This window comes from Aquarana catesbeiana, linkage group LG03 (genome assembly GCF_042186555.1).
Source record: "Aquarana catesbeiana isolate 2022-GZ linkage group LG03, ASM4218655v1, whole genome shotgun sequence".
Taxonomy (NCBI): Eukaryota; Metazoa; Chordata; class Amphibia; order Anura; family Ranidae; genus Aquarana; species Aquarana catesbeiana.
In genome coordinates this window covers 652,130,468-652,158,211 of record NC_133326.1, presented here as the reverse complement: position 1 = coordinate 652,158,211, position 27,744 = coordinate 652,130,468, and the positions used below count along the sequence as shown (strand labels likewise).

General features: G+C 46.1%; 1 protein-coding gene across 1 annotated transcript in view; it reads left to right on the top strand.

Moving 5' to 3' along the window:
• The window catches only part of ODAD3 (outer dynein arm docking complex subunit 3), a 65,150-nt gene that overhangs the window by 28,113 nt on the left and 9,293 nt on the right, over window positions 1-27,744 (top strand). Inside the window, exons 9-12 of the mRNA XM_073622666.1 lie at window positions 513-632; window positions 2,609-2,752; window positions 15,851-16,011; window positions 21,521-21,677. Of these exons, the coding sequence (XP_073478767.1) occupies window positions 513-632; window positions 2,609-2,752; window positions 15,851-16,011; window positions 21,521-21,677 (582 nt within the window). The remainder of the gene's footprint in view (window positions 1-512; window positions 633-2,608; window positions 2,753-15,850; window positions 16,012-21,520; window positions 21,678-27,744) is intronic.

Below are 27,744 nucleotides of genomic sequence, written 5' to 3'. Positions count from 1 at the left end.
GTGAGTTTAAGGTGGTCAGATGAGACTAAAATTGAATTGTTTGGCCTCAACGCCAAACAATATGTCTGGCGGAAACCCAATACAGATCACCATCCAAATTTCACCAAATGTGATTATTTCAAAGGGGGTGATTCTTTTCTATACCCGCTATAGCGCATCCTACAGGAGAGATTATAGTAACAATATCTGTGTATTACACATCTCCTTTATTACATAATACACAGAGCAGACCCCTCTGGAGGGAGCTCCTGGTTATATCTGTATATTATACAGCTTCTTTATTACATTATACACAGCGAAGACCCCTCTGGAGATTGATCCCAGTCATAATTGTGTATTATACCACTCCTTTATTACATTACACACAGGGCAGACCCCTCTGGAGATTGATCCCAGTCATATCTGTATATTACACATTGCCTTTCAACTCCATTATATGGTCTTATATGTTGTTTGAGATGATAAGGGTAATATAATTGAAGCAGCATTGTAAAGCACATGATTTTTTGCAGGCAGAACTTCAGCTGCAGGAGGAGGAGTTTCACCGTGAGCGCAGAGAGAGAGAGACAATCCTGCAGGAGTATAAGCGGAAAGCAGAGGAAAGGCGCTTATTTGCCGAGAAAGATCGCAGGGTGAGGAATACTGTTTGATCGCACTTGGCGCATCCAGTATACTGTGAAAGACAATTTACTGTGCACAGACTGATACAGATGGCAAAAATAAACAAAGCAAAGCAGGAGGCAGTGAACTCACAATCATAGTGGGTAGCACTCTCGCCTAGCAGTAAGAAGGGTCGCTGGTTCGAATCCCAACCACGACGCTACCTGCCTGGAGTTTGCATGTTCTCCCTGTGCCTGCGTGGGTTTCCTCCGGGTACTCCGGTTTCCTCCCACAATCCAAAGACATGCTGGTAGGTTAATTGGAACCTGTCTAAATTGTCCCTAGTATGTATGAATGTGAGTTAGGGACCTTAGATTGTAAGCTCCTTGAGGGTAGGGACTGATGTGAATGTACAATGTATATGTAAAGCGCTGCGTAAATTGACAGCGCTATATAAATACCTGAAATAAATAAATAAATGTCATTTACTGCCCTTTTTTCTGGTAAAGTGAATGCCAGTGTTCCGTCAGATATGGCGACCCGTCAGAATTGGTAACAGAAGTGACGTTCCATCACCGCCATCTTGTTACCCCCTGCACTCCTCCCATAGTAATGATACATCGAGAAGGGGCCAAGCGGAGATTTTGTTTCACCCACCGGAGTTTTGCACTTCACAGTTATTTTTAACAGAAAACTGAGCTTATAAGGTGAAATACAATATTTAGAAATCCGACGGACTGTTTAGACGTTGAATTTTAAAAGCAGCGGCAAACCTGCTGATCTCACAGGTTTGCTAATGTGACAGAACAGCACTGCTTTGATAATTCAACATGTAAACAGTCCGAGGGATATCTAAATACTGTATATATGTTCAGTTTCCTGTTAAAAATAACTGTGAAATGCAAAACTCTGGTGGGTGTAACAAGATGTCCGCTTGCCCCCTTCTCGGTGTATCCTTACTGTGGAGAGTGCAGGGTGTAGCAAGATGGCGGCGACAGAACGTCGCTTCCATTACCAATTCTGAGGGGTCGCCTAATCTGACGGAACTCCGGGCCACCATCCTGCACAGACAATACCACTCCGATGATCCATGCATGAATCTTATCAGGACAATCATTAAGTAAATATTGTTTGTCCCTGCCGTTCTGACTACCATCTGAGGTCTATGGGTAACTTAATCAGTTGAAAGACACAGCATCACCAATTTAAAAGTTAAAAGCTCTGAAAAATCCAGCTTGATTGCAGCATTTTTCATTTCCATAAATGATTTTTTTGCCCTGCAATGTACCTTTGAACATGTTAGCAAATTTGACTACTCCAGGAGAATAAATTGCCTATCACAGCCCTCTCCTACTTTAGCAGCATTTAATTGGTGTCTGTGCTGGCCCAGGACCTCTGCCCCTCCCTTCACCTCCCTATATAACCTTTTATGTAGCTGCTGGGGGAGAAGGAAAGGGGAATATATTGTGATACTTGGGTGACAGCTCTGAGTCTGCTTTGGCTGCTGACAACACATTCAAGATGGCGGCTCTCAGCAACAATCTGCACAAAGGAGGTAAATAATATACATAAAATAAGTGTAATGAATATATAATCTTAAGAGAACATTGTTGTTGAAATGAATGAAATGTCTCTTTAAAGCAAACTTGTCAAGAAACATAGAATTCCCAATGCAGCCCCACACTTTGCTTGGTAGCCTCAATTTGCTATAATTACATTTTTTTCAGCCCTCTATCTGATACACATGACCCCTTTCCCTCCAATCCAACTTAAACTGTCTGTCTCCCTGGGGTGTGATAAACTTCACAATATAATACCTCGTGGGCGGAGTCTAATAACAAAGTATATGTGTGATATCTCTGGGATTGGGCACATTAGAGAGGGTGGTGCCCTACACAACTAAGGGCTGTAAATGTATAAAGGGTGGGGGAACAGTGAATTGGTACCCCCATACGTTGCTGTATTTCTCTGCATTGGGTTATAACCATCCTTCTGCCTGTTTTTATAGGCTCAGCGTGTACCGTTGCCAGGAGAGGACACACCTGTGGAAACGCAACTGGTGGCAAGTGGACAGGAGGAGGAAAAAGTGATCCGCACTTATCAGGAAGCTTTTCAGAAGATCAAGGAGGCCACCGGGGTGACTGACACACAGGTAAGGGGTTTCTGGATTTGGGGGGTAAAGAGAAGGTACCTATACAGGCTAGATAACAATGGATAATATTTCTCCTGAAAAGTGGAAAGGTTGATTGACACATTTATGTGAGGCTATGGGGTTGATTTACTAAAACTGGTGAGTGCAAAAACTGGTGCAGCTGTGAATGGTAGCCAATCAGCTTCTAACTTCAGCTTGTTCAATTAAGCTTTGGCAAAAAAAAATGGAAGCTGTTTGGTTTCTTTGCAGAGCTGAACCAGATTTAGCACTCTCCAGGTTTAGTAAATCAACCCCTAGGTTTGGCTGAGTGCTGCACCTAAATGCATATCTGGTACTAATACAGAGAGTCCCTGCCTTCATCACTAAGTTAAAGCAGGACTCCAGGGAAGCAGCTAAAGACCTAGATACAACACATATACAGTGCCTTGAAAAAGTATTCACACCCCTTGAAATTTTCCACATTTTGTGATGTTACAACCAAAAACGTAAATGTATTTTATTGGGATTTTATGTGATAGACCAACACAAAGTGGCAAATAATTGTGAAGTGGAAGGAAAATGATAAATGGTTTTCAAATTTTTTTACAAATAAATATCTGAAAAGTGTGACACGCATTTGTATTCAGTTCCCTTTATTCTGATACCCCTAACTAAAATCTAGTAGAACCAATCGCCTTCGGAAGTCACCAAATTAGTAAATAGAGTCCACCTGTGTGTAATGTAATCTCAGTATAAATACAGCTGTTCTGTGAAGCCCTCAGGGATTTGTTAAAGAACCTTACTGAAAAAACAGCATCATGAAGGCCAAGAAACACACCAGACAGGTCAGGAATAAAGTTGTGGAGAAGTTTAAATCAGGGATAGGTTATAAAAAAAAATCCCAAGCTTTGAACATCTCACAGAGCTCTGTTCAATCCATCATCCAAAAATGGAAAGAGTATGGCACAACTGCAAACCTACCAAGATGTGGCCATCCACCTAAACTGACAGGCCGGGCAAGGAGAGCATTAATCAGAGAAACAGCCAAGAGGCCCATGGTAACTCTGGAGGAGCTGCAGAGATCCACAGCTCAGGTAGGAGAATCTGTCCACAGGACAACTATTAGTCGTGCACTCCACAAATCTGGCCTTTATGGAAGAGTGGCAAGAAGAAAGTCATTGCTGAAAGAAAGCCATAAGAATTCCTGTTTGCAGTTTGTGAGAAGCCATGACCAAAATTTAACTTTTTGGCCTAAAAGGAAAACGCTATGTGTAACACTGCACATCACCCTGAACACAACATCCCCACCGTGAAACATGGTGGTGGCAGCATCATGCTGTGGGGGTGCTTTTCTTTATCAGGGACAAAGAAGCTGGTCAGAGTTGATGGGAAGATGGATGGAGCCAAATACAGGGCAATCTTAGAAGAAAACCTGTTAGAGTCTGCAAAAGACTTGAGACTGGGGTAGAGGTTCACCTTTCAGCAGGACAACGACACTAAACATACAGCCAGAGCTACAATGGAATGGTTTAGAGCAAAGCATATTTATGTGTTAGAATGACCCAGTCAAAGTTCAGACTTAAATCCAATTGAGAATCTGTAGCAAGGCTTGAAAATTGCTGTTCAAAGACAATCTGACAGAGCTTGGGCTGTTTTGCAAAGAAGAATGGGCAAACATTTCACTCTCTAGATGTGCAAAGCTGGTAGAGACATCCCCAAAAATACTTGAAGCTGTAATTGTAGTGAAAGGTGGTTCTACAAAGTATTGACTCAGGGGGGCTGAATACAAATGCTTGCTACACTTTTCACATATTTATTTGTAACAAATTTCAAAACCATTTATCATTTTCCTTCCACTTTACAATCATGTGCCACTTTGTGTTGGTCTATCACATAAAATCCCATTAAAATAGATTTACGTTTTTGGTTGTACCATGAGAAAATGTGGAAAATTTCAAGGGGTATGAATACTTTTTCAAGGCAATGTATGTTAACTTTCTTACCTAAAGATGCTATTCTGTTCAGTCTTGTGATATGGAGAATCCTGCCAGATTCTGTAACTAGGATGACCACTGTTCTTTCTCAACTGCCAAAACTGCCTGACCTGTCCCTGGTAATTTTATTTGGGGGGGGCGGTAAACATTATGCCACCGACTCCCACCCCCCCGGTCGTCGGTAACACTTACCCCATTGCTTCATTGGCTGCTTCCCCTGCTCGGTGGCGGCCTCCCATTCCCCTGCTCTCCATGGGTCATCGCGGCGGTGGTGGCTTCCGTTTCCTCCCTCTTCCTCGGTAGCCAATCGGGAGTCTTCTCTTTTCGGCCAATCAGAAAACGGGTCTCACACCCGCTTCTGATTGGCCGGATTGAGAATCAGTGTTTCAACAGTGAATATTAATTCGCTGTTGTAACACCTGGGTGGGCTCATGGCGCAATGCTCTCTGCCATGAGCCCACCCTATTTTGAAGCCTATTAGAGCCTATGGTTCTAATCAGGTGCTTCAAAAAACACCCCCACCACTGTAATTCAGGTGCCTGGCATCCTGAAAGGGTCCGGATGCATGAAAAGGGGGTGGCCGTGGTAGCCATGGATAGATTCATGCTATGCATGAATCTATCTATTATACATATAGGGGGTGGCGTGGATAGAGGGGGCACATTTGGCACCTTTCAGGGGGGAGGGGGGAGCATATACCTGTGTAATCCAGGTATTTACTCCCACTTCCAGGCATAGATCACCGCAATATCCGCGGCTATCTACGCCATGTCCGGCCCCTCCTCCGCCCCCCCCCCCACACTGTCTTCTGGGAGACACACAGGTCCCAGAAGACAGCAGGGACCAGTGGGATCGCTCGACTCGTGCATGCGCAGTAGGGAACCAGGCTGTGAAGCCGCGAGGCTTCACTTCATGATTCCCTTACCGAAGATGCCGATGCCTCCACCCAGGAGCTGAGGGACAGATTGGCTTCGGGTAAGGACATCGCGGGTGCCCTGGGCAGGTAAGTGGCCATGTATTAAAAGTCAGCAGCTGCAGAATTTGTAGCTGCTGACTTTTAATTTTTTTTTTTTTCGGCGGAACTCCGCTTTAATGTATTCTCTGTATTAAGGTACAAAACCTTCTGCATGCAGCTCCCCCCTAGCCCTCCTAAATACCTACCTGAGCCCGATCTTGATTCAGCACTGTACAACAGCTCTCTTGTCTCTCTCTCTCTCCTCATAGGCTCAGAGTCATTGGTTCCTACTGCCATCAATCACAACCAGTGAGGAAAGAGAAGGGGGTGGGGCCCAGCTGTGCTCTGTGCATCAATGGACACACAGAGCCAGCTCGGGATCAAGCACACACAAGTGCCCCTAGAGCAAGCAGCTTGCTCTGGGGCTCTTGGCAGGGGGAGGGGCCTCGAGCGCCGGCGGAGGACATGAGAAGAGGGAGATCGGGGCTGCTCTGTGCAAAAGAATTGCACAGAGCAGGTAAGTATGACATGTGTATTTAAAAAAATATACTTCATATTGCAGTTTACCAGTTCCTGGATCTAGTTGAATCAATCAGTTTTCATTTTTAGGCTTTTTAAAATCTATTTCCACCTGATAATCCTAGAAACAACATGTTTCCTGCCCATAAGTGGCCACACTCATTTGTCCATTGTATCAGTGGAGGAAGCCATGATTGTCACACAGGCTGGACTTCAAACATGTCTGCCTTTATTCATCTCTATTACGTGGTGGATTGTAGTTAAAACTAGGGTTGCACCGATACCAGTATCGGTATTAGTGCCGAGACCAAGCATTTGCACAAGTAAATCTATTCGATCTCCCTGTATAGATTTCAACAAAGCCTGACAGCCGCTTCTCCTCCTCCCCCCACGGCTTCAGCAGCTTTATTTAAATCTATACACAGAGGCTTAAAGCGGAGTTCCACACAAAAATGGAACTTCCTCTTTTCGGAACCCTCCCCCCCTCCGGTGTCACATTTGGCACCTTTCAGGGGGGAGGGGGGTGCAGATACGTGTCTAAGACAGGTATTTGCACCCACTTCCAGCATAGACTCCCATGGGAGTCTACGCCACTTCCTGTCCCCACCGCGCTGTCTGCTGGGAACACACAGCTCCCAGGAGAGAGCGGGGACCACTTGGGACGCGCAGCGCGAATCAAGCATGCGCAGTAGGGAACCGGGAAGTGAAGCCGCAACGCTTCCCTCACCTAGGATGGCGGCAGCAGCTGCCGAGAACCGAGCGGGTTCTCGGCGTCCCCTGCCGACATCGCTGGACCCTGGAACAGGTAAGTGGCCATGCATAGGCGTGCGCAGCCTATGGCATTAGGGTGTGCACCCCAAAGCTCAAACAGACAAAAGTATTGTGACGCCTGCCTTTACACACACATGAACTATAATGACATCCCAGTCTTAGTCCGTAGGGTTTAATATTGAGTTGGCTCCGCCCTTTGCAGCTATACCAGCTTCAACTCTTCTGGGAAGGCTGTCCACAAGGTTTAGGAGTGTGTCTATGGGAAGGTTTGACCATTCTTCCAGAAGGGCATTTGTGAGGTCAGGTACTGATGTTGGATGAGAAGGCCTGACTCACAGTCTCCGCTCTAATTCACCCCAAAGGTGTTCTATCGGGTTGAGGTCAGGGCTCTGTGCAGGCCAGTCAAGTTCCTCCACCCCAAACTCGCTCATCCATGTCTTTATGGACCTTGCTCTGTGCACTGGCCCAAATCATTTGGTGGAGGGGGGGTTATGATGTGGGGTTGTTTTTCAGGGGTTGGGCTTGGCCCCTTAGTTCCAATGAAGGGAACTCTTAAGGTATCAGCATACCAAGACATTTTGGACAATTTTATGCTCCCAACTTTGTGGGAGGAGTTTGGGGACGGCCCCTTCCTGTTCCAACATGACTGCCCACCAGTGCAGAAAGCAAGGTCCATAAAGACATGGACTTAGCAAGGGTGTTGGAAAATTACCTTCAAGTGCAAAAATTCACATTACAATAGTAACTAAAATATCTAAAATTAAGTGTAGTGATCTAAAAAATAAAAATTCAAAAGTGCTATAATGGTGGGAACCTCCCAACTAAAAAATTTTTCACTTGAGATTAATCTGTATGGTAAATATCTATAGGAGGGGTTTCCACCATCCTTGCTAAGTTTATTTTTATAAAGTATGTCTTATTCTCAGTGTGATGTGTATTATATGTGAAGTTGCGTATCACAGAGACCGGTATTGTGATAATATTGAAGTTTATTGAGATTTCCATACATTAGAGAATTTCACCATTATTGTTAAGTTATTGATCAGTAAGTTAGCGCTGCACTTTTCTTTTTTTTTTTTTTTGTGGTGTGGGAACACATAACAGTGCTTAGTGGCCGGCCTTTCAATTACCTTTTTTTTATTTTACCTCCAGTAGTTTATTGTAAATAGTAGTGTGGTGATTACCTATTATACTAAAATCAGCATGTGGCATTAATAAACATCAACAGATTTCATTTGTGCCCCACCAGGCCGGCACACCCTTGGACAATGTGCCTGGTTGCTGAGTTCATCACCCCCATCCCTGCACTCAGTGCACTGATGGGCACTGATTAACAGCACTGATAAGCGGCACTGACAGGTGGTACTCATTTGCACTGGTGTGTAACTGACTGGCACTGACAGGCGGCACTGATTGGCACTGATTGGCACTGACAGGAAGCACTGGCACTGATTGGCACTGACAGGTAACACTGATTGGAAGTACTGATTGGCACTGCCAGGTGGCACTGATTGACCCTGACAGGCGGCACTGATACTGATTGGCACCGAAAGGTGGCACTGATTGGAAGCACTGATTGGCACTGACATTGATTGGCACTGACAGGTGGCACTGATTGGAAGCACTGATAGGTGGCACTCATTGGCACTAACAGGTGGCACTGATTGGAAGCACTAATTGGCACTGACAGGCGGCACTGGCTGGCACTGACAGGTGGCACTGATTGGAAGCACTGACTGGCACTCATTGGCACTGACAGGTGGCACTGATTGGAAGTACTAATTGGCACTGACAGGCGGCGCTGGCACTGTTTGGCACTGGCAGGTGGCACTGACAGGCGGCGCTGGCACTGTTTGGCACTGACAGGTGGCACTGACAGGCGGCGCTGGCACTGTTTGGCACTGACAGTTGGCGCTGGCACTCATTGGCACTAACAGGTGGCACTGATTGGAAGCACTAATTGGCACTGACAGGCGGCACTGGCTGGCACTGACTGGCATAGACAGGTGGCATTAGTTGGAAGCACTGACAGAGGAGAGGGGGGGTTTCCAGGGGCGTACCTAGAGCATTTGGCACCTGGGCGGATCATATATCTGGCACCCCCCACATTAAAATGTAAAAACACCCCACTGTGCTCCACTGGACCCCTTTACATTATTCAGCCCCCCTCAGCACAGACCCCCCCTTCAGCACAGACGGACCTCCCCCTTCAGCATAGACCCCCCCATTCAGACATACCCCACTTCAGCACATACCCCCCCATTCAGCACAGACCCCCCCTTAGCACAGACAGACCCCCCTTCAGCACAGATGGAGCCCCCCATTCAGCACAAACCCCCCCTTTAGCACAGATGGACCCCCTATTAAGCACACCCCTCCTTCAGCACAAATGGAGCCCCCCATTCAGCATAAACCCCCCTTCAGCACAGACAGACCCCCCTCCCCCCATCCCATTCAGTACCTCTGATCAGCGTGGCACAGGCACAGCAGGTCCCCTCCCCCTGTGTACACATAAACACTGGAGGGGGAGGCGGCTTCACTCTGCTCGCTGTGCCTGTGTGACATCCGAGCAGGACCGAGCAGCTTAAGAAAGGGGGCGGGGCTACATACACGTAGCGGCCCTGCCAGACTCATCCCATTGGCTGGTATTTGGTACCTGCTCGGTCCCGCCCACCCTGACATCATACATGAATTCTGACAGGTCCTCTCTCTCTCTGCATGCAGTTATTATACAGGAGGACAGTGTCACACTAAGCGATCGGCAATGTTATACTGCCTCACAGGTGGTGCGGGGTACACATTGCACATCAGCCCAGGCAGATCTCAGGATACAGAGGGCATGCAACTAAACACTGCTCAGGGGATTAGGGTGTGCCCAGGCACACCCGGCACACCCCGTGGGCACGCCTATGTGGCCATGTATTAAAAGTCAGCAGCTGCAGTATTTGTAGCTGCTGGCTTTTAATATTTTTTTTTTTTTTGGCGGTGTGGGTGAACCCCCGCTTTAACTAGAATCTTCAGGGCCCCGGTGCAAGAAACCATGAAGGGCCCCTACCAGTGGCATTGCTGGGTCTACAAAAGATCTTGGGCTAGAGCCCATAGCAGCGAAGTAAAGAAAGTCATACACTTGGGCGGGCATACACATGTATATAATATACATGTGTGTGTGTGTGTGTGTGTATGTATATGTATATATATATTATATATATATATATATTATCATTACATATCTGAGTGCGGATCCCCCACTTACATCAGGGTCCCCAGAGCCCCCCCCCTCATTACATCAGGGTCCCCAGAGAGCCTCCCCTTATATCAGGGTCCCCAGAGAGCCTCCCTACTTACATCAGTGTCCCCAGCGGGCCTCCCCTTTCATTAGGGTCCCCAGAGAGCCTCCCTACTTACATCAGGGTCCCCAGAGAGCCTCCCCTTACATCAGGGTCCCCAGAGAGCCTCCCCTTACATCAGGGTCCCCAGATAGCCTCGCCTTACATCAAGGTCCCCAGAAAGCCTCCCTACTTACATTAGGGTCCCCAGAGAGCCCCCCTTACATCAAGGTCCCCAGAGCCCCCCTCATTACATCAGGGTCCCCAGAGAGCCCCCCCTTACATCAGGGTCCCCAGAGAGCCCCTCCTTACATCAAGGTCCCAGAGAGCCCCTCCTTACATCGGGGTCCCCAGAGAGACCCCCTTACATCAGGGTCCCCAGAGAGCCCACCCTTACATCAGGGTCCCCAGAGAGCCTCCCTACTTACATCAGTGTCCCCAGCGGGCCTTCCCTTTCATTAGGGTCCCCAGAGAGCCTCCCCGCTTACATCAGGGTCCCCAGAGAGCCTCCCCTTACATCAGGGTCCCCAGAGAGCCTCCCCTTACATCAGGGTCCCCAGAGAGCCTCGCCTTACATCAAGGTCCCCAGAAAGCCTCCCTACTTACATTAGGGTCCCCAGAGAGCCCCCCTTACATCAAGGTCCCCAGAGCCCCCCTCATTACATCAGGGTCCCCAGAGAGCCCCCCTTACATCAAGGTCCCAGAGAGCCCCTCCTTACATCAGGGTCCCCAGAGAGCCCCTCCTTACATCAAGGTCCCAGAGAGCCCCTCCTTACATCGGGGTCCCCAGAGAGACCCCCTTACATCAGGGTCCCCAGAGAGCCCACCCTTACATCAGGGTCCCCAGAGAGCCTCCCTACTTACACCAGGTTCCCGAGAGAGCCCCTTCCTTACACCAGGGTCCCCAGAGAGCCTCCCTACTTACATCAGGGTCCCCAGAGAGCCTCCCCATACATCAGGGTTCCCAGAGAGCCTCCCCTTACATCAGGGTCCTCAGAGAGACCCCCTTACATCAGGGTCCCCAGAGAGCCCACCCTTATATCAGGGTCCCAGAGAGCCTCTCTAATTACATCAGGGTCCCCAGAGAGCCCCTTCCTTACATCAGGGTCCCCAGAGAGCCTCCCTACTTACATCAGGGTTCCCAGAGAGCCCCCCCATACATCAGGGTCCCCAGAGAGCCCCCCCATACATCAGGGTCCCCAGAGAGCCCCCCCATACATCAGGGTCCCCAGAGAGCCTCCCCTTACATCAGGGTCCCCAGAGAGACCCCCTTACATCAGGGTCCCCAGAGAGCCCACCCTTACATCAGGGTCCCCAGAGAGACTCCCTACTTACATCAGGGTCCCCAGAGAGCCCCTTCCTTACATCAGGGTCCCCAGAGAGCCTTCCTACTTACATTAGGGTCCCCAGAGAGCCTCCCTACTTACATCAGGGTCCCCAGAGGCCTCCCCATACATCAGGGTCCCCAGAGAGCCTCCTCTTACATCAGGATCCCCAGAGAGACTCCCTACTTACATTAGGGTCCCCAGAGCCCCCCCCCTCCATTACATTAGGGTCCCCAGAGAACCCCTCCTTACATCAGGGTCCCCATAGAGCCCCTGCTTACATCAGGGTCCCCCGAGAGCCTCCCTACTTACATCAGGGTCCCCAGAGCCCTCTCATAACATCAAGGTCCCCAGAGAGCCCCTTCCTTACATCAGGGTCCCCAGAGAGCCCCTCCTTACATCAGGGTCCCCAGAGAGCCTTTACTTACATTAGGGCCCCCAGAAAGCCCCTCCTTACATCAGGGTACCCAGAGAACCTCCCTTTACATCAGGGTCCCCAGAGAGCCTCCCTACTTACATTAGGGTCCCCAGAGCCCTCCTCATTACATCAGGGTCCCCAGAGAACCCCTTCCTTACATCAGGGTCCCCAAAGAGTCCCTCCTTACATCAGGGTCCCCAGAGAGCCTCCCTACTTACATTAGGGTCCCCAGAGGGCGCCTTCCTTACATCAGGGTCCCCAGAAGGCCCTCTTACATCAGGGTCCCGAGAAAGCCCCCCTTACATCAATGTCCCCAGAAAGCCCCCCTTACATCAGTGTCCCCAGAAAGCCCCCCCTTACATCAGCGTCCCCAGAGGGCCTCCCCCCTTACATCAGGGTCCCCAGAGGGCCCCCCCTTTCCAGAGGTTCCCCTGTACCTGGCTGGTCTCCGCTGTGCACCTCCAACCCCCAGCACATCTCTGGACCCCCCACCTGGGGGGAGCTGTGAGGGGGCGATCAGCAGCTCTATGGTGCCCGCGGGCCACGTTATCTTCCTGGGGCCTGTAGTTCTCTTCCCCAGTGTATACAGTGGAGAGGGGAGGGGCCTCTGACCTGTGCATGTATCAGCAAGAGTGTACAAGCAGAGCAACTCACTTGTACACTGAAGAGTGAAACTGATACATACCCGGGTCAGAGGCCCCTCCCCTCTCCACTGTATATACTCTGGAAAAGAACTACTAGCCCCAGGAAGATCCCGCCGCCCACGGGCAACATAGAGCTGCCGATCGTCTCCTCCCACCTCCCCCCACTGCATACTAAACGGACAGCCAGAGGTGCAGGGGGAGATGCTGGGTCTTGGGGCCCCCCCACAGCGGCAGAACGGCAGGGCCCAGTCGCAAGTGCGACTGCTGCGACCATGATAGTTCTTCCACTGTCTATTAAGGGAGATTGGTGCTTGTAACTCCCCCCCACCGCCACACCGATCATCCCTGACTGTCCCGTGTGTCCTTCTCCGTTTTCTCCTCCGTGCGCCTAAGGTCCTCCTCCATGTCCTCCTCCAGTTCCCCTCTGTGCTCTTCCACCCCCTCTGTCCTCCGGTCTCCCTTCGCTCCACCTCATTGTCCTCCTCCAGTCCCCCCTGCCCCAGATCTGTCAGGATGGAGAGCAGAGAAAGGAGCCGGTAAATCTGTCATTTACCGGCTGCTTCTTTTTCTGAATGGACAGTCAGTAATCACTGACTCTGTCCATTCATAACTAAGCAGAGTAAACTGTGTTTATGATTCTTCAGTTTATGACTGCAGAGGAGCCTCTGTCTCCTGTCCATTCATCTTTAGTGCAGCTGAGGCTGCAGAGAAAGGGACTGGGGGAATCTGTGTCCTCTGTCTCTTTCCCTATCTCAAAGGGGAGATGTCAGGGGTCTGCTTAGACCCCTGATATCTCACCAACAGGGTTGATAAAAAAAAAAAAAAAAAAGGAAAACATTTAATAAATAAATATTTAAGTAAAATTGTAAAAATAATAAAAAATAAAGGAAAAAAACAACTGACATTGTCCACCCCCCCCCCCACATACACACACACACAAAAAAAGCATTGTAAAAAAAATAACAAAAAAATATATAAATTGTAAAAAAATTATTTAAAAAATTGTAAAAAATAAAACTGTAAAAAAAATAAAAATAAAAATAAAAAACTACTGACACAGTCCACGCCTCATCAGTGCCACCTATCAGTGCCCATCAGTGCTGCATATTAGTGTTACTGTCACATGGCATTTAAAAAAGTATCGGTAATCGGTATCAGTGAGTACTTAAAAAAAAGTATCGGTGCTTGTGTTCGGTCTTAAAAAAGTGGTATCCCTAGTGGCAACTCTAGTTAAAACCAAAGATAGCACTTCTTTTTGGTAAAGCTGGACTCTCATGTTGTTTTGGGTTTAAATACGATTAGGGGCAGTGTTAGAGGTCCATAGGCTATAAACAAAACATATGAGAAACTCTTTAGTATGAAAGGAAGTAGACGACATACTGTGTATTCATAATATGAGGGTATCAATGCAGTTTAGAGAGTTGCATCTCCTTCATTGGGTCTAGAGAAATTCAAACAACTATTTGTATTATACAACGTTGTACATCTAAAATGTATATTTTATTACATCATGATGGAGATCAAAAGTTAGGGGGGGTGTTAAAATTCCCTGAGTTATGCCATAAATTATAGAGCACAGGTTAGAGATTGTTTATATATTTAGGTTGAAAAAAAGACACGGCCATTAAGTTCAATTAAGGCTTGTTTCACACTGCTGCGACATGGGGTCTGACTTGTTGAGACCCCAAGTCGCATGACATGTCAAATTCAACGTTTCCCTATGAGAGACCGCTTACCTGATACTAACTACACAAGTCGCTCGGACTTTAGAAAAGGTTCCTGTACTACTTTGGTCCAACTTGGATGCGATTTCAGCCCTTATACCGTCTCCTAAAGAGCATCCAAGTCGGATCAAGTCGTAAAGGACATCGCAGGGCAAAGTCACAGGCAAAGTCGTACGACTTTGCCGTCGCTGCAGTGTAAACCAAGCCTCATAGTTACAAATAAATGAATTAGAATCCTATCTTCATAGAACCGTAAACATGCAGCTGATCCAGAGCAAGGCAAAAACCTATTTGTTCTAACAGCAAAAAAATCCTTCCTATTGCCCTAAGCCATATTGATATTACCCGGATCAACATTTTCCAGTGTAATGTTTTATAATTATACTGTAAATAGCCATGTTTATTTTGTGCACTTCGAAACACATCCAACATTTTTGAAAAAACAAACAGAGTTGGCTAGAGCTAGCTCCTGTGAAAGCCTGTTCCACATGTTCACTGCTCTTACTGTAAATAAGCTTTTCCATATGTTTCTCCAGGTTCAAAGAATACCCCCTTGTCTCTTACAATGAATGAATTTGCGCCCAACTTTTCCCACCACTGTGCCACTAATGCCGCGTACACAAGGGGGCACTTTTCGACGGACTAGGTCTGGCGGACTTTTCATCGGACTTTCCAAATGAACGGACTTGCCTACACACGATCAACCAAAGTCCAACGGATTCGTACGTGATGATGTACAGCCGGACTAAAACAAGGAAGTTCATAGCCAGTTGCCAATAGCTGCCCTAGCGTCGGTTTTTGTCCGTCAGACTAGCATACAGACGAGCGGACTTTTTAAACCGGACTCGAGTCCGTCGGAAAGATTTGAAACATGTTTCATTTCTGGGTCCGTCGAACTTTTGGGAAAAAAAAGTCAGCTGGAGCCCACACACGATCGAATTATCCCACGGAGTCCGGTCCGCCAGACCAAGTCTGACCGTAAAGTCCGCTCGTGTGTACAGGGCATAAGATTCACAGGAAGGCCTTTTTTTTTTACTTACTAGTCAAATCGAGTGATGAGAACCAGGAAAAAAAAAAGAGTTGCCTTTGGCTGCATATTTGGGTGGCGCATGCCCAACGCAGGAATTCAAATCATTCAGCTTGCTATGATTTCCCCAGGTTTTGAGTTGCATATTCAGGTGAAGATGGCCCAAAGCAGGAACCTGAATCATTCAGCTTTGTATGATTTTCCCAGGTTTTGAATTTCAGAAGGCTGAGGCTTGTTGTGGTCTGTCTAGATATAGTCAGATCTGGGTGGGGTTCTCATAAATTGAGGCCAAGGCTGTATTTGTTCTGGGTTACGTTGGCAGGAATGCATTATCTGTAACTACAATCATAGGGATACTTTATCTCTGAGCAGACTAATGTAACCTATTTCTTTTCTGTGTCCCTCTCTGGAATCAGGAAGTGGTCAGGCGTTTTGTAGCGCAGGGAGAGACTTATCGACACCTGGAGGAACTGAAGAGCGAGAATGAGAAGACCCTGGTGAGGCTGAAGGAAGAAAAGGAGAGGCTCCAGGACATCTTTCAAGAGCTCAAATACTCAGGAGAGGCCAAGCTATCCAGGTAGATCATTCATAGAATAACACTGATTACCGTCCTTGAATTGGATGGTGGATGGTACCATTTTAGATGAAGAATGGTCTTTTCAGAGTAAACCAGTGCCTATACATTCTGTTTTATCCCTTTAAAGACCCCACGTACGGAAGGAAAATACGTGTTGATCTGCCAAAAACAGCTCCTAAATACTGTTGTGAGATGACAACACAGCATTTTTGTGGACCTAGTGGTGTCAGCCCTGCCCAGTTTTCTCTTACCAAACTTTTCAGATCTACCCACTATCCCATCTCCTCAACATAAAGGTTAATCATTCTGTAGTCCCAAGAACTAAGAGGGCTAATTACTCTCTTTGAGATAGCAAAAGAAGTGAGCACTGGACACAGGAGAGTTCTGAATTTTTGATGTGATCAACATACCATATCTCTTCTGCAATAAAATAAATTTACCTACCTGTTCACAGTCTGTCATGGTCAGGGGTCAGGCCCGGAGACCTGTAGCTTTAGCAGTAGAGAGGCTCCCACCAACCAGCTGGATAAGTGGACAAGCAGGTCAGCCTGGTAGATAACACAGGCTCAATAGAGGTGCGGGGTCTATGTACTAACTGGTGTTCACCAGAGCTCCTGATGGTGGAGATGGGTTTTGTTGCATGTTAGTACCAGGCCGCGGTCTTTAGGATTGCCTCACCAGAAGGTGAGCAAGCTGGGGTCCAGTAGCAGATACAGTCATGGACGAAATTGTTGGCACTCCAGAAAATTTTCCAGAAAATCAAGTATTTCTCACAGAAAAGTATTGTAGTAACACATGTTTTGCTATACACATGTTTATTCCCTTTATGTGTATTGGAACAAAACAAAAAAAGGGAGGAAAAAAAGCAAATTGGACATAATGTCACACAAAATTCCAAAAATTGGCTGGTAAAAATTCTTGGCACCCTTTCAAAATTGTGGATAAATAAGATTGTTTCAAGCATGTGATGCTCCTTTAAACTCACCTGGGGCAATTAACACTTGTGGGCAATATAAAAATCACACCTGAAAGCAGAAAAAAGGGGAGAAGGTCATTTAGACCTTTGCATTGTGTTACTGTGTGTGCCACACTAAGCATGGACAACAGAAAGAGGAGAAGAGAACTGTCTGAGGACTTGAGAACCAAAATTGTGGAAAAATATAAACAATCTCAAGGTTACAAGTCCATCTCCAGAGATCTAGATATGCCTTTGTCCACAGTGCGCAACATTATCAAGAAGTTTGCAACCCATGGCACTGTAGCTAATCTCTCTGGGCGTGGACAGAAGAGAAAAATTGATAAAAGGTTGCAACGCAGGATAGTACGGATGGTGGATAAGCAGCCCCAAACAAGTTTCAAAGAAATTCAAGCTGTCCTGCAGGCTCAGGGAGCATCAGTGTCAGCGCAAACTATCTGTCGACATTTAAATGAAATGAAATGCTATGGCAGGAAACCCAGGAGGACCCCACTGCTGACACAGAGACATAAAAAGCAAGACTACAGTATGCCAAAATGTACTTGAGTAAGCCAAAATCCTTCTGGGAAAACCTCTTATGGACAGATGAGACCAAGATAGAGCTTTTTGGTAAAGCACATCATTCTACTGTTTACTGAAAACAGAATGAGGCCTACAAAGAAGGGAACACAGTACCTACAGTGAAATATGGTGGAGGTTCAATGATGTTTTGGGGTTGTTTTACTGCCTCTGGCACTGGGTGCCTTGAATGTGTGCAAGGCATCATGAAATCTGAGGATTACCAGAGGATTTTGGGTCGCACTGTAGAGCCCAGTATCAGAAAGCTGGGTTTGCGTCCAAGATCTTGGGTCTTGGAGAGTTCTAAAGTGGCCAGCAATGAGTCCAGATCTAAATCCCATTGAACACCTGTGGAGAGATCTTAAAATTGCTGTTGGGAAAAGGCGCCCTTCAATAAGAGAGACCTGGAGCAGTTTGCAAGGGAAGAGTGGTCCAAAATTCTGGGTGAGAGGTGTAAGAAGCTTATTAATGGTTATAGGAAGCGACTGATTTCAGTTATTTTTTCCAAAGACTGTGCAACTAAATATTAAGTTAAGGGTGCCAAGAATTTTGACCAGCCCATTTTTGGAGTTTTGTGTGACATTATGTCCAATTTGCTTTTTTTCCTCCCTTTTTTTGTTTTGTTCCAATACACACAAAGGGAAAAAACATGTGTTACTGCAATACTTTTCTGTGAGAAATACTTGATTTTCTGTAAAAACTTTCTGGGGTGCCAACAATTTCGGCCATGACTGTATAGCAGGTAGAGATCAAGCAGAAGTGTAGTCAAGGAACAAGCCAAAGGTCAGTAATGAGTGGCAAAGATACGGACGACAGCAGGAGTGACAAGAGCGAGATATCAGCTGGAAAGTGCACAATAATCTGGCAAACAGGAAGTGCCGAGACATGGCTTAAATCAGGAAGTTCATGGGAGGAGCAAAGAGTTCAAGGTTCATGAGAAAAATGACATACGGTAAGGTTGTCTAAGCAAATCAGGCAGGGAGCTGTCCAGCATCTCCGATGGCTCAACAAAAAGAGTTACTGCCAGAAACACCAGAGGTCCTGGTTTCAGGTCCAGGCCCTGACAGGGTCTTTTGTAGAATGTACACTGAGCCCCTGTGCTGGGATGACTGCAATCCTACCCATGTGTGGGACTGACATTATCCCATACTGGTCAATCAAGATGGCCGAAGACTGGCTTCTGGAAGAAGCTGGGTAGAAGATGCAGACGCTGGTGAGGGACCTCGTGGGCGTTGGGCTATTGAAGCAGAGGTAAGTATTACAGACTTTAGTTCTGCTTTAACCGCACACAAATATGTTGCCTCTTGGCAGGTGGGCCTTGGTGCAGAGCGACCGCATATTTGCGTGCATTAGTGTAAAAACAGTTGTGCCGAGAGCACGCGCACTGGGCGCTCCCAACACAGTTACCGGCAGTAGTGTAAAGCTCCTGATTGCTGCTTGTGTTTAGGAGCGTTTCGACCATGTGACCACCGTGACAGCCAATCACGAAGGTCATATGATCATAAACCTAGGATCTTAAACCCCTTAAAGGGCTGGGAGGCGCTAGCCCCAGGGGGTCAAAGAGGGCATGTGCACAGTATTGGACATTAAACTTACAACTGGAGGTGTAGGGCCCGTCACATAGACCTGATATTAGCAAACAGGAGGGATTCAGGGCCTAAGTACAGAATGCTGTTTAGAAACACACATTTTCTTGTAGAGAATCATCAGCACAGCATGAGGAGGGCTCAGCATCTGAGAGTTAAGCAACAGGAAGAACAGCATTTAGAGGCAAAGCAAGATCAGACCCACATGCTCTCTGTTTGTATACATTAGCCAATTTCACAATATTTATTCTGATCCTGATGGCAACTTGCCAGCTACAGAATCATTGACAGCGCACAGAAATACCCATCTGCTTCCATGTGCTGCTCTCTTGCTTGCTGGATAAGAGATACACTATAATGTTAAAAGTATTGGGACGCCTGCCTTTACACGCACATGAACTTTAATAGCATCCCAGTCTTAGTACTTAGGGTTCAATATTGAGTTGGCCCACCCTTTGCAGCTATAACAGCTTCAACTCTTCTAGGAAGGCTGTCCACAAGGTTTAGGAGTGTGTCTATGGGAATGTTTGGCCATTCTTCCAAAAACACATTTGTGAGGTCAGGCACTGATGTTGACATGTAGGCCTGGCTCGCAGTCTCCATTCTAATTCATTCCAAAGGTGTTCTGTCGGGGTAAGGTCAGGACACTGCGCAGGCCAGTCAAGTTCCTCCACCCCAAACTCACTCATCCATGTCTTTATGGACCTTGCTTTTGTGCACTGGTGCACAGTCATGTTGGAACAGGAAGGGGCCATCCCCAAACTGTTCCCACAAAGTTGAGAGCATGAAATTGTCTGAAATGTCTTAGTAGACTGACGCCTTAAGAGTTCCCTTCACTGGAACTAAGGGGCCAAGCCCAACCCATAAAAAACAAACCCCACACAATAACCCCTCCCCCTCCACCAAATGATTTGGACCAGTGCACAAAGCAAGGTCCATAAAGACATGGATGAGTCCTGACCTCAACCCGAAAGAACACCTTTGGAATGAATTAGAGTGGAGACATCAGTGCCGATCTCACAAATGCGCTTCTGGAAGAATGGTCAAACATTCCTATAGACACACTCCTTAACCTTGTGGACAGCTTTCCCAGAAGAGTTGAAGCTGTTATAGCTGTAAAGGGTGGGCCAACTCAATATTGAATCCTACGGACTAATGCCCCGTACACACGGTCGGATTTTCCGACGGAAAATGTGTGATAGGACCTTGTTGTCGGAAATTCCAACCATGTGTGGGCTCCATCACACATTTTCCATCGGATTTTCTGACACACAAAGTTTGAGAGCAGGCTATAAAATTTTCCGACAACAAAATCCGTTGTTGGAATTTCCGATCATGTGTACACAAATCCGACGCACAAAGTGCCACGCATGCTCAGAATAAATAAGGAGACGAAAGCTATTGGCTACTGCCACGTTTATAGTCCCGACGCACGTGTTTTACCTCACCGCGTTTAGAATGATCGGATTTTCCGACAACTTTGTGTGACCGTGTGTATGCAAGACAAGTTTGAGCCAACATCCGTCGGAAAAAATCCTAGGATTTTGTTGTCAGAATGTCCGATCAATGTCCGACCGTGTGTACGGGCATAAGACTGGGATGCCATTAAAGCTCATGTAAAGGCAGGTGTCCCAATACTTTTGATATTATAGCGTATATCTCTAAATAGGTCTCTCGCCAATCATCTTATATTCTGCAGCATTTCCATCATCTAACCAGCGAGAGAGGGACACATGGAATTACTTGAGAATTTTCTCCTCAGTTTTCAGCAATCTGCCAAGTTCTTGCCAGGGACAGAATCATGAGTGTGACATTCACAAAAGTCTCAATTCACAAAACTTTTAGAAAAGGATAATGCCGCGTACACACAAGCGGACTTTACGGCAGACTTTGTCCGGCGTACTTTTCGACGAACTTTACGACGGACTTTCCGAATGAACGGACTTGCCTACACACAATCAACCAAAGTCCGACAGATTCGTATGTGATGACATTCGACCGGACTAAAACAAGGTAGTTCATAGCCAGTAGCCAATAGTTGCCCTAGCGTCAGTTTTTGTCCGTCGGACTAGCATACAGACGAGCGGACTTTTCGACCAGACTCGAGTCCATCGGACAGATTTGAAACATGTTTCATTTCTAGGTCCGTCAAATTTTTGAGAAAACAAAGTCCGCTGGAACCCACACACGATCGAATTGTCCGAACCAAGTATGCTGTAAAGTCCGGTCATGTGTATGCGGCATAAGGATCCTAATTTCAGATCTGAGACTCTAATTTCAAACCTCATTGGAGCTGAAAATAACTTTTTTTTTTTTTTTTTTAATAAGGTTCCTTTTACCTGCTGGGCTTTGTGAACTGAGCCAATAATGTCTTCTTCCACACTTACAGTGGCCAGCAGGTACTGGAAGAGCTTCAAACCCACCTTCAGAAGGAGGAGAAGAGACGGGACAAGTGTAGGGAGGATCTGGAGAGAATGTCCAAAATTCTGAGCACTTCAAAGTCAGGAATGGAGCATCTGGCCACCAAAGTCCAGCACATCAAGGTGGTGAGTGTCCTGCCGCTTCTGTGGGTGCTAATATTGAAATAATGGAATGTACCTATACATTAAAGGATTCAATTCTGTATGTGCACTATTTTTCCTGCCTAAGGATTTATAATCTAGTTCATTCAGTTTTGTGATGTACTGAACCCTACCACACTGCATAGTGTGACAACACTTTTTATCTGATTTCAGTTTGTTACAGCTTCCTGTGTCACCTGCCTGCTCATTGGGCATCATCAAATTTAATGGGCTACCTTAGCAAACGTTAATGCGTATATGGTAACAGACTGCAACCTATATAAAATTATTGTTTAAATGTACCCATAACCCCTTTGTGACCCTATACAACTTTTTAAAATCAAGATGTATAATGCCCCTTGCTGTGAGAATGAAATGTCTCCTTTATGGACCCCTCCCCTGCACTGCTTCTGAACAAATTATGTACAGAGCATTTTCAACTTTCTCCTTTCCTGGCCACAGCCGCCTAGAAACTGATAGCCTTGAACCCGGAAGTACTCATAGCAGAACACTTCCAAGTTCAGAACATAAATGTTCACTTATCCTTCTCTGCTCACCATCCTGAGAAATTTGCACAGACTTCTCAGTATTGACCCTAAGGTTAACCCTTTTTACATAGAATTCTGAGCATGAGTAATGTTCAGGTTTAACACTAAAAAGGTTAGGGAAAGACCTTACTACAGAAAACTGCAACAGGGAATCACCAGTATAGTTAAATGGGACTAAGATGGCCAAGCCAATAAATATTTGAAAAATATCAATACTAAACAATGTTTTTCTTTTTATTATTATTAATCATATATTCACAAAACAATGAGTGTGAAAAGCATAACATGGTAGCGACCCTTAAAATTATTATTCCTGGCCGTAATGCACATGCTGTCGCAGACTTCAAAGGCACGCAGGGTTGGATAAAAATCTATGATTTTTAAAAAAAAAATTAAAAATCAGGGTTTTTTTTTAATTTAAATCAATTTTCTGATTTTTATCAAATTTATTTTAATAAAATGCTTTTATTAGATAGTTTTCTATTTAAGATACATTAATGATTTCGTTTATTCAGCATGAAATTCAGCTTAGTTATGTAGCATGAGGCTGTATATTCTGCAATAATTACATTTTTGGTAAGCCCATTCAATAAATCCAAGCTCTGCAAGCTGAGATAACATGCACTGCATTGATGCATTCACACAATTTCACAGTAACCATGAGATAAAACAAAGAATATTCCTTTATCCGATTGTTTTGCAAATCTATGTACACTACAAACTGTATGACTAAATCGGTTCTGATATCGCTGTTTTACTACCTAACAGCTTTTTATTCTAAATAGGAAACCTTCATTTTGTTTGCAAATATTAAAGATTCTAACTATCAGCAAGAATAAGTCCTTATGCCCTTTACACACGATTAGGAAATTCGGCCAGCAAAAGACCAATGAGAGCTTTTGGTCGGAAAATGTGACCGTGTGTATGCTCCATCGGACTTTTGCTGGCGGAATTCCAGCCAGCAAAAGATTGAGAGCATGTTCTCAATTTTTCGGTCGGAAAAAGTTCAGATTGGAAATTCCGATCTTCTGTACCAATTCCGACGCGCAAAATTCCTACGCATGCTCGGAAACTATTTGACGCATGCTCAGAAGCATTGAACTTCATTTTCCTGGCTCGTCGTAGTGTTGTACGTCACCGCGTTCTTGACGGTCGAAAGTTCAGCGAACTTCCGTGTGACTGTGTGTATGCAAGCCAAGCTTGAGCGGAATTCCGTCGGAAAAACTATCCAAGATTTTTCCGATGGAAATTCCGCTCGTGTGTACGTGGCATTACATGTAAAGAGCACCTGTCATTTCAGATCCATCATGGCAGCGCCTGTTAGCGGGCATCCAATCACCTGCTGCCGCCACATGTCTCACCTTGTTGTGTCACCTCCACATCACCAGCCGTCCCATTAAAGTGAATGGGACTGTTGGTGAGTCAACAGTGGGTCAGAGGAGGAGCTGCTGCGGGACAGAGATGACAGGTGCTGTTTAAAAATTATGATTTAAATCGTGATTTAAAACGACTTGATTTAAATCGAATCCACCCTGCAAGGCAGTGTCAGAAATAGTTGCTCTGGCTGTCAGTTTTACTGCTGGGTGCTTCATTAGTTGCTGTTAGCTCTCCTGGTACACAAAGTGGACCGCTGTCTCTCCTGGTAATCTGTTGGGCTGGGCTGTCAATTTAAGCAGTAAGAGCAGGAGATTCACCCCCCCCCTACCACCACCACCACCACTGCAACTGCAGCATCCTTTAGCACCACTGCATCCAAGACAGGAGGCTCTCCTGCCCCTGTCATCACAGCCCTGCCCCAAGGCAGCAAGCAACTAGAGGAGCTAAACCACACCTCCCAACATTTTGAGATGGAAATGAGGGACACCTACTAGCAAACGTATGTAGGCATAGGACACGCCCACTGCCACACCCTCTTAAAGGAGAATTAACCCAAAAAAAGGTTTATTAAATCCACAAGGGCTTTTTTTTACCACTACTATTCTTTTATATTGGCTTTTAAAATGTACAAATGCAGCAATTTAAAATTTTTGGATGAAAGGTTTAGCACTGGGAAACACTTTTTGTAAGATAAAAAGTGCATTTTATATACAACTATATAGATCAGACCAAAATGTGGGACAAATGAGGGGGAAAGAGGGACTTTGCTCCAAATGAGGGACAGTCCCCCGAAATCAGGGACAGTTGGGAGCTATGGCTAAACAGTTGTGAGAAATAGCAGGGTGGACTGTGACTAAATGGCTCTAGGGGGAACACTGCTTGATGGACTTAAGCCAGCCATAGACGGATCAAACCTGCTGATCCGGCCGAATATTGATTTATCTATAGGCAGGCTGGTTGTACTGAAGTTGATCTATTAATCGACTTCGGTACAATCAGCCTGTCAGGTTTTTTTTTTTCATATGAGCACTGCCGCGGGCTTTAACCGGCAGCAGTGATCATTGTATTCTGATGGCGAGGGGGAAACTTCCCACTGTCCAATACAATAGCGCAGTGGGAGGGATTCCCCCATCAACATTGGCTGTGCTGATGGGGGAATCAAGCACTTTTCTTTCCTTCAACCCATGGTTGAAGGGAAATAATTGCCTAATGTATGGCCAGCCTTCGTTTCCCCTTGCCCTCTTCTGGCTGTAAAAAACATACACACTGTTGGTTGAATTCTGTCTGTAAACAACAAACAGATGTTCCCACAGTTTATCTGCAGACTTTTATTCCAGTGATTACATTTCTCCCCTAACTTCCTTTTTTTTAGTATTGCACAGTTTGTGATCTGTGCCCTTGTGTACACCTTGTGGCGTCATAAAATTCTGATATCTACACAGCATCTGTCTACATGCATAAATGACACAGAAATACTGACCACAGATGCAGAATTTTCTACTTTGGTTTTACATTGATGAATGCAGGGCACGATTACTGAGCCCAATGCAGCTGTGTGTATGGACCTGTATTATACAATATGGCTGCGCTCAGATCCATAAAATGCTATGTATTGTACAAATCTAAACGCAGTGCTTTATACACCTGTGTGGAGCCCTAATGCCCCGTACACACGATCAGAAATTCTGCCAGCAAAAGTCGGATGTGAGCTTTTGGTCAGAAATTCCGACCGTGTGTATGCTCCAGCCAGAAAAAGATTGAGAGCAGGTTCTCTATTTTTCGGTCGGAAAAAGTTCCTATCCGAAAATGCTTTCGTCTGTATGTAATTCGGACGCGCAAAAAAAACACGCATGCTGGGAAACAATTTGACGCATGCTCGGAAGCATTGAACTTTATTTTCTCGGCTCGTCGTAGTGTTGTACGTCAACGTGTTCTTGACGGTCGAAAGTTCAGAGAACTTTTGTGTGACCGTGTGTATGCAAGGCAAACTTGAGCGGAATTCCGTCAGAAAAACCATCCAAGTTTTTTCTGACGGAATTTCTGATCGTGTGTATGGGGCCTAAGGCTACATTCACACGGCCACGCTGCAGGATCCTGGGGCGGCCGCTGGTGAAAATCCATATATTCTCACCGGCAGTTCTAAACACAGCCTGCCCACACTGTGTGCGACCAGAAGCAGCTGTCAGATTTGTACTCTGTACATATCAATGGCCGGTGCCGCTGCTGTTCGCATGTAACTGCTCATCTGACCAACCTAGAGATGTTCAAAGCTTGGGATATCTTTTTATAACCTAACTCTGCTTTAAACTTCTCCACAGCTTTATCCCTGACCTGTCTGGTGTGTTCCTTGGCCTTCATGATGCTGTTTGTTCACTAAGGTTCTTTAACAAACCTCTGAGGGCTTCACAGAACAGCTGTATTTATACTGAGATTAAATTACACACAGGTGGACTTTATTACTAATTAGGTGACTTCTGAAGGCAATTGGTTTCACTAGATTTTAGTTAGGGGTATCAGAGTAAAGGGGGGCTGAATACAAATGCACGCCACACTTTTCAGATATTTATTTGTAAAAAATGTTGAAAACCATTTATCATTTTCCTTCCACTTCACAATTATGTGCCACTTTGTGTTGGTCCATCGCATAAAATCCCAATAAAATAAATAATGTATTTATTGGCATATAACTAGCACTGAAAATAGGGGGGAAATCGCGGGTGCATGTTATACACTGACAGCGTACCTAAGAGGGGGACGAGTGCCGCCAGAATTCAACGAGCCGCCATCTCTTCACTCGGCTCTCACGTCACACACACACAGTCCCGCCTCTGCCACGGCATTGGACCAGTGTTCTGTCTATCACAGGAGCTGGTCCAATGCCGATGGCGGAGGCGGGACTGTGTATGTGACTTCCGACTGAGAGCCGAGGAAACAGGAGATGATGGCTCGGTGATTTCCTGCGAGAGATGAGAGATGGTGAGCTGCATTGATGGGGGAGATGGGTGCAGATCAGGCTACAGATGGGCACAGATAAGGCTGCAGATGGGAGCAGATCAGGCTGCAGATGGGAGCAGATCAGGCTACAGATGGGCACAGATCAGGCTACAGATGGGCGCAGATCAGGCTGCAGATGGGCGCAGATCAGGCTGCAGATGGGAGCAGATCAGGCTACAGATGGGCGCAGATCAGGCTACAGATGGGCGCAGATCAGGCTACAGATGGGCGCAGATCAGGCTGCAGATGGGCGCAGATCAGGCTGCAGATGGGCACAGATCAGGCTGCACTGAAGCTGCAGATGGGCACAGATCAGGCTGCACTGAAGCTGCAGATGGGCACAGATCAGGCTGCACTGAAGCTGCAGATGGGCACTAATCAGGCTGCATTGATGCTCACTGACCATTTTTTTGCTTCAAAGTGGTTTATTTAAAAAAAAAAGTTTTTCTTCCTGAAACTTCCCTCTTAAATTGGGGTGCGTGTTATACGCCGATAAATACAGGTGTACGTTTTTGGTTGTAACATGACAAAATGTGGAAAATTTCAAGGGGTATTATTACTTTTTCAAGTCACTGTATAATGGTGCAATAAAAAGCAACTTTTGTTGCCCATAGTAACCAACCAGATCCATATTGTTACGCTTCTGGTGCAGATTAGAAAATATAATGAAGATTGTGGTTGGTCAGTATGGACAGCACAAGGTCAGTTGCTTTGCACGCCAACATTTACATGTCATAGTTTTTCTGAGCAGACAATCGTCTTATCTAGATTTGTGCTTACACAACAATACATGACTTCAGCAGCTTGGCTCTGTGCCCTTCACATGAGCCGGTACAATGGCCTGAGGCTCAAGCACCAGAAAAATTCTAAAAATGCTGTTAGAAGGTACCCGCAGATTTATAGGGAAACTAGAACCTTTTTAGGCTGGGTGCACATTGGTGTTTAAGTCTAGGTTCACTCTGAATGCGGCTTTAAAATTGTGCAACTTCATCTGAAATCGCACAATTTCAAAGCCTCATGTCAGTGTGACTTCAGGTGCGACTTGGAAGACATCTGTGCAGACAGGTGTCTATGCAAGCCGCACTTGAAATCACCAAAAGTAGTGCAGGAACTACTTTTTCAAATCGCTGTGG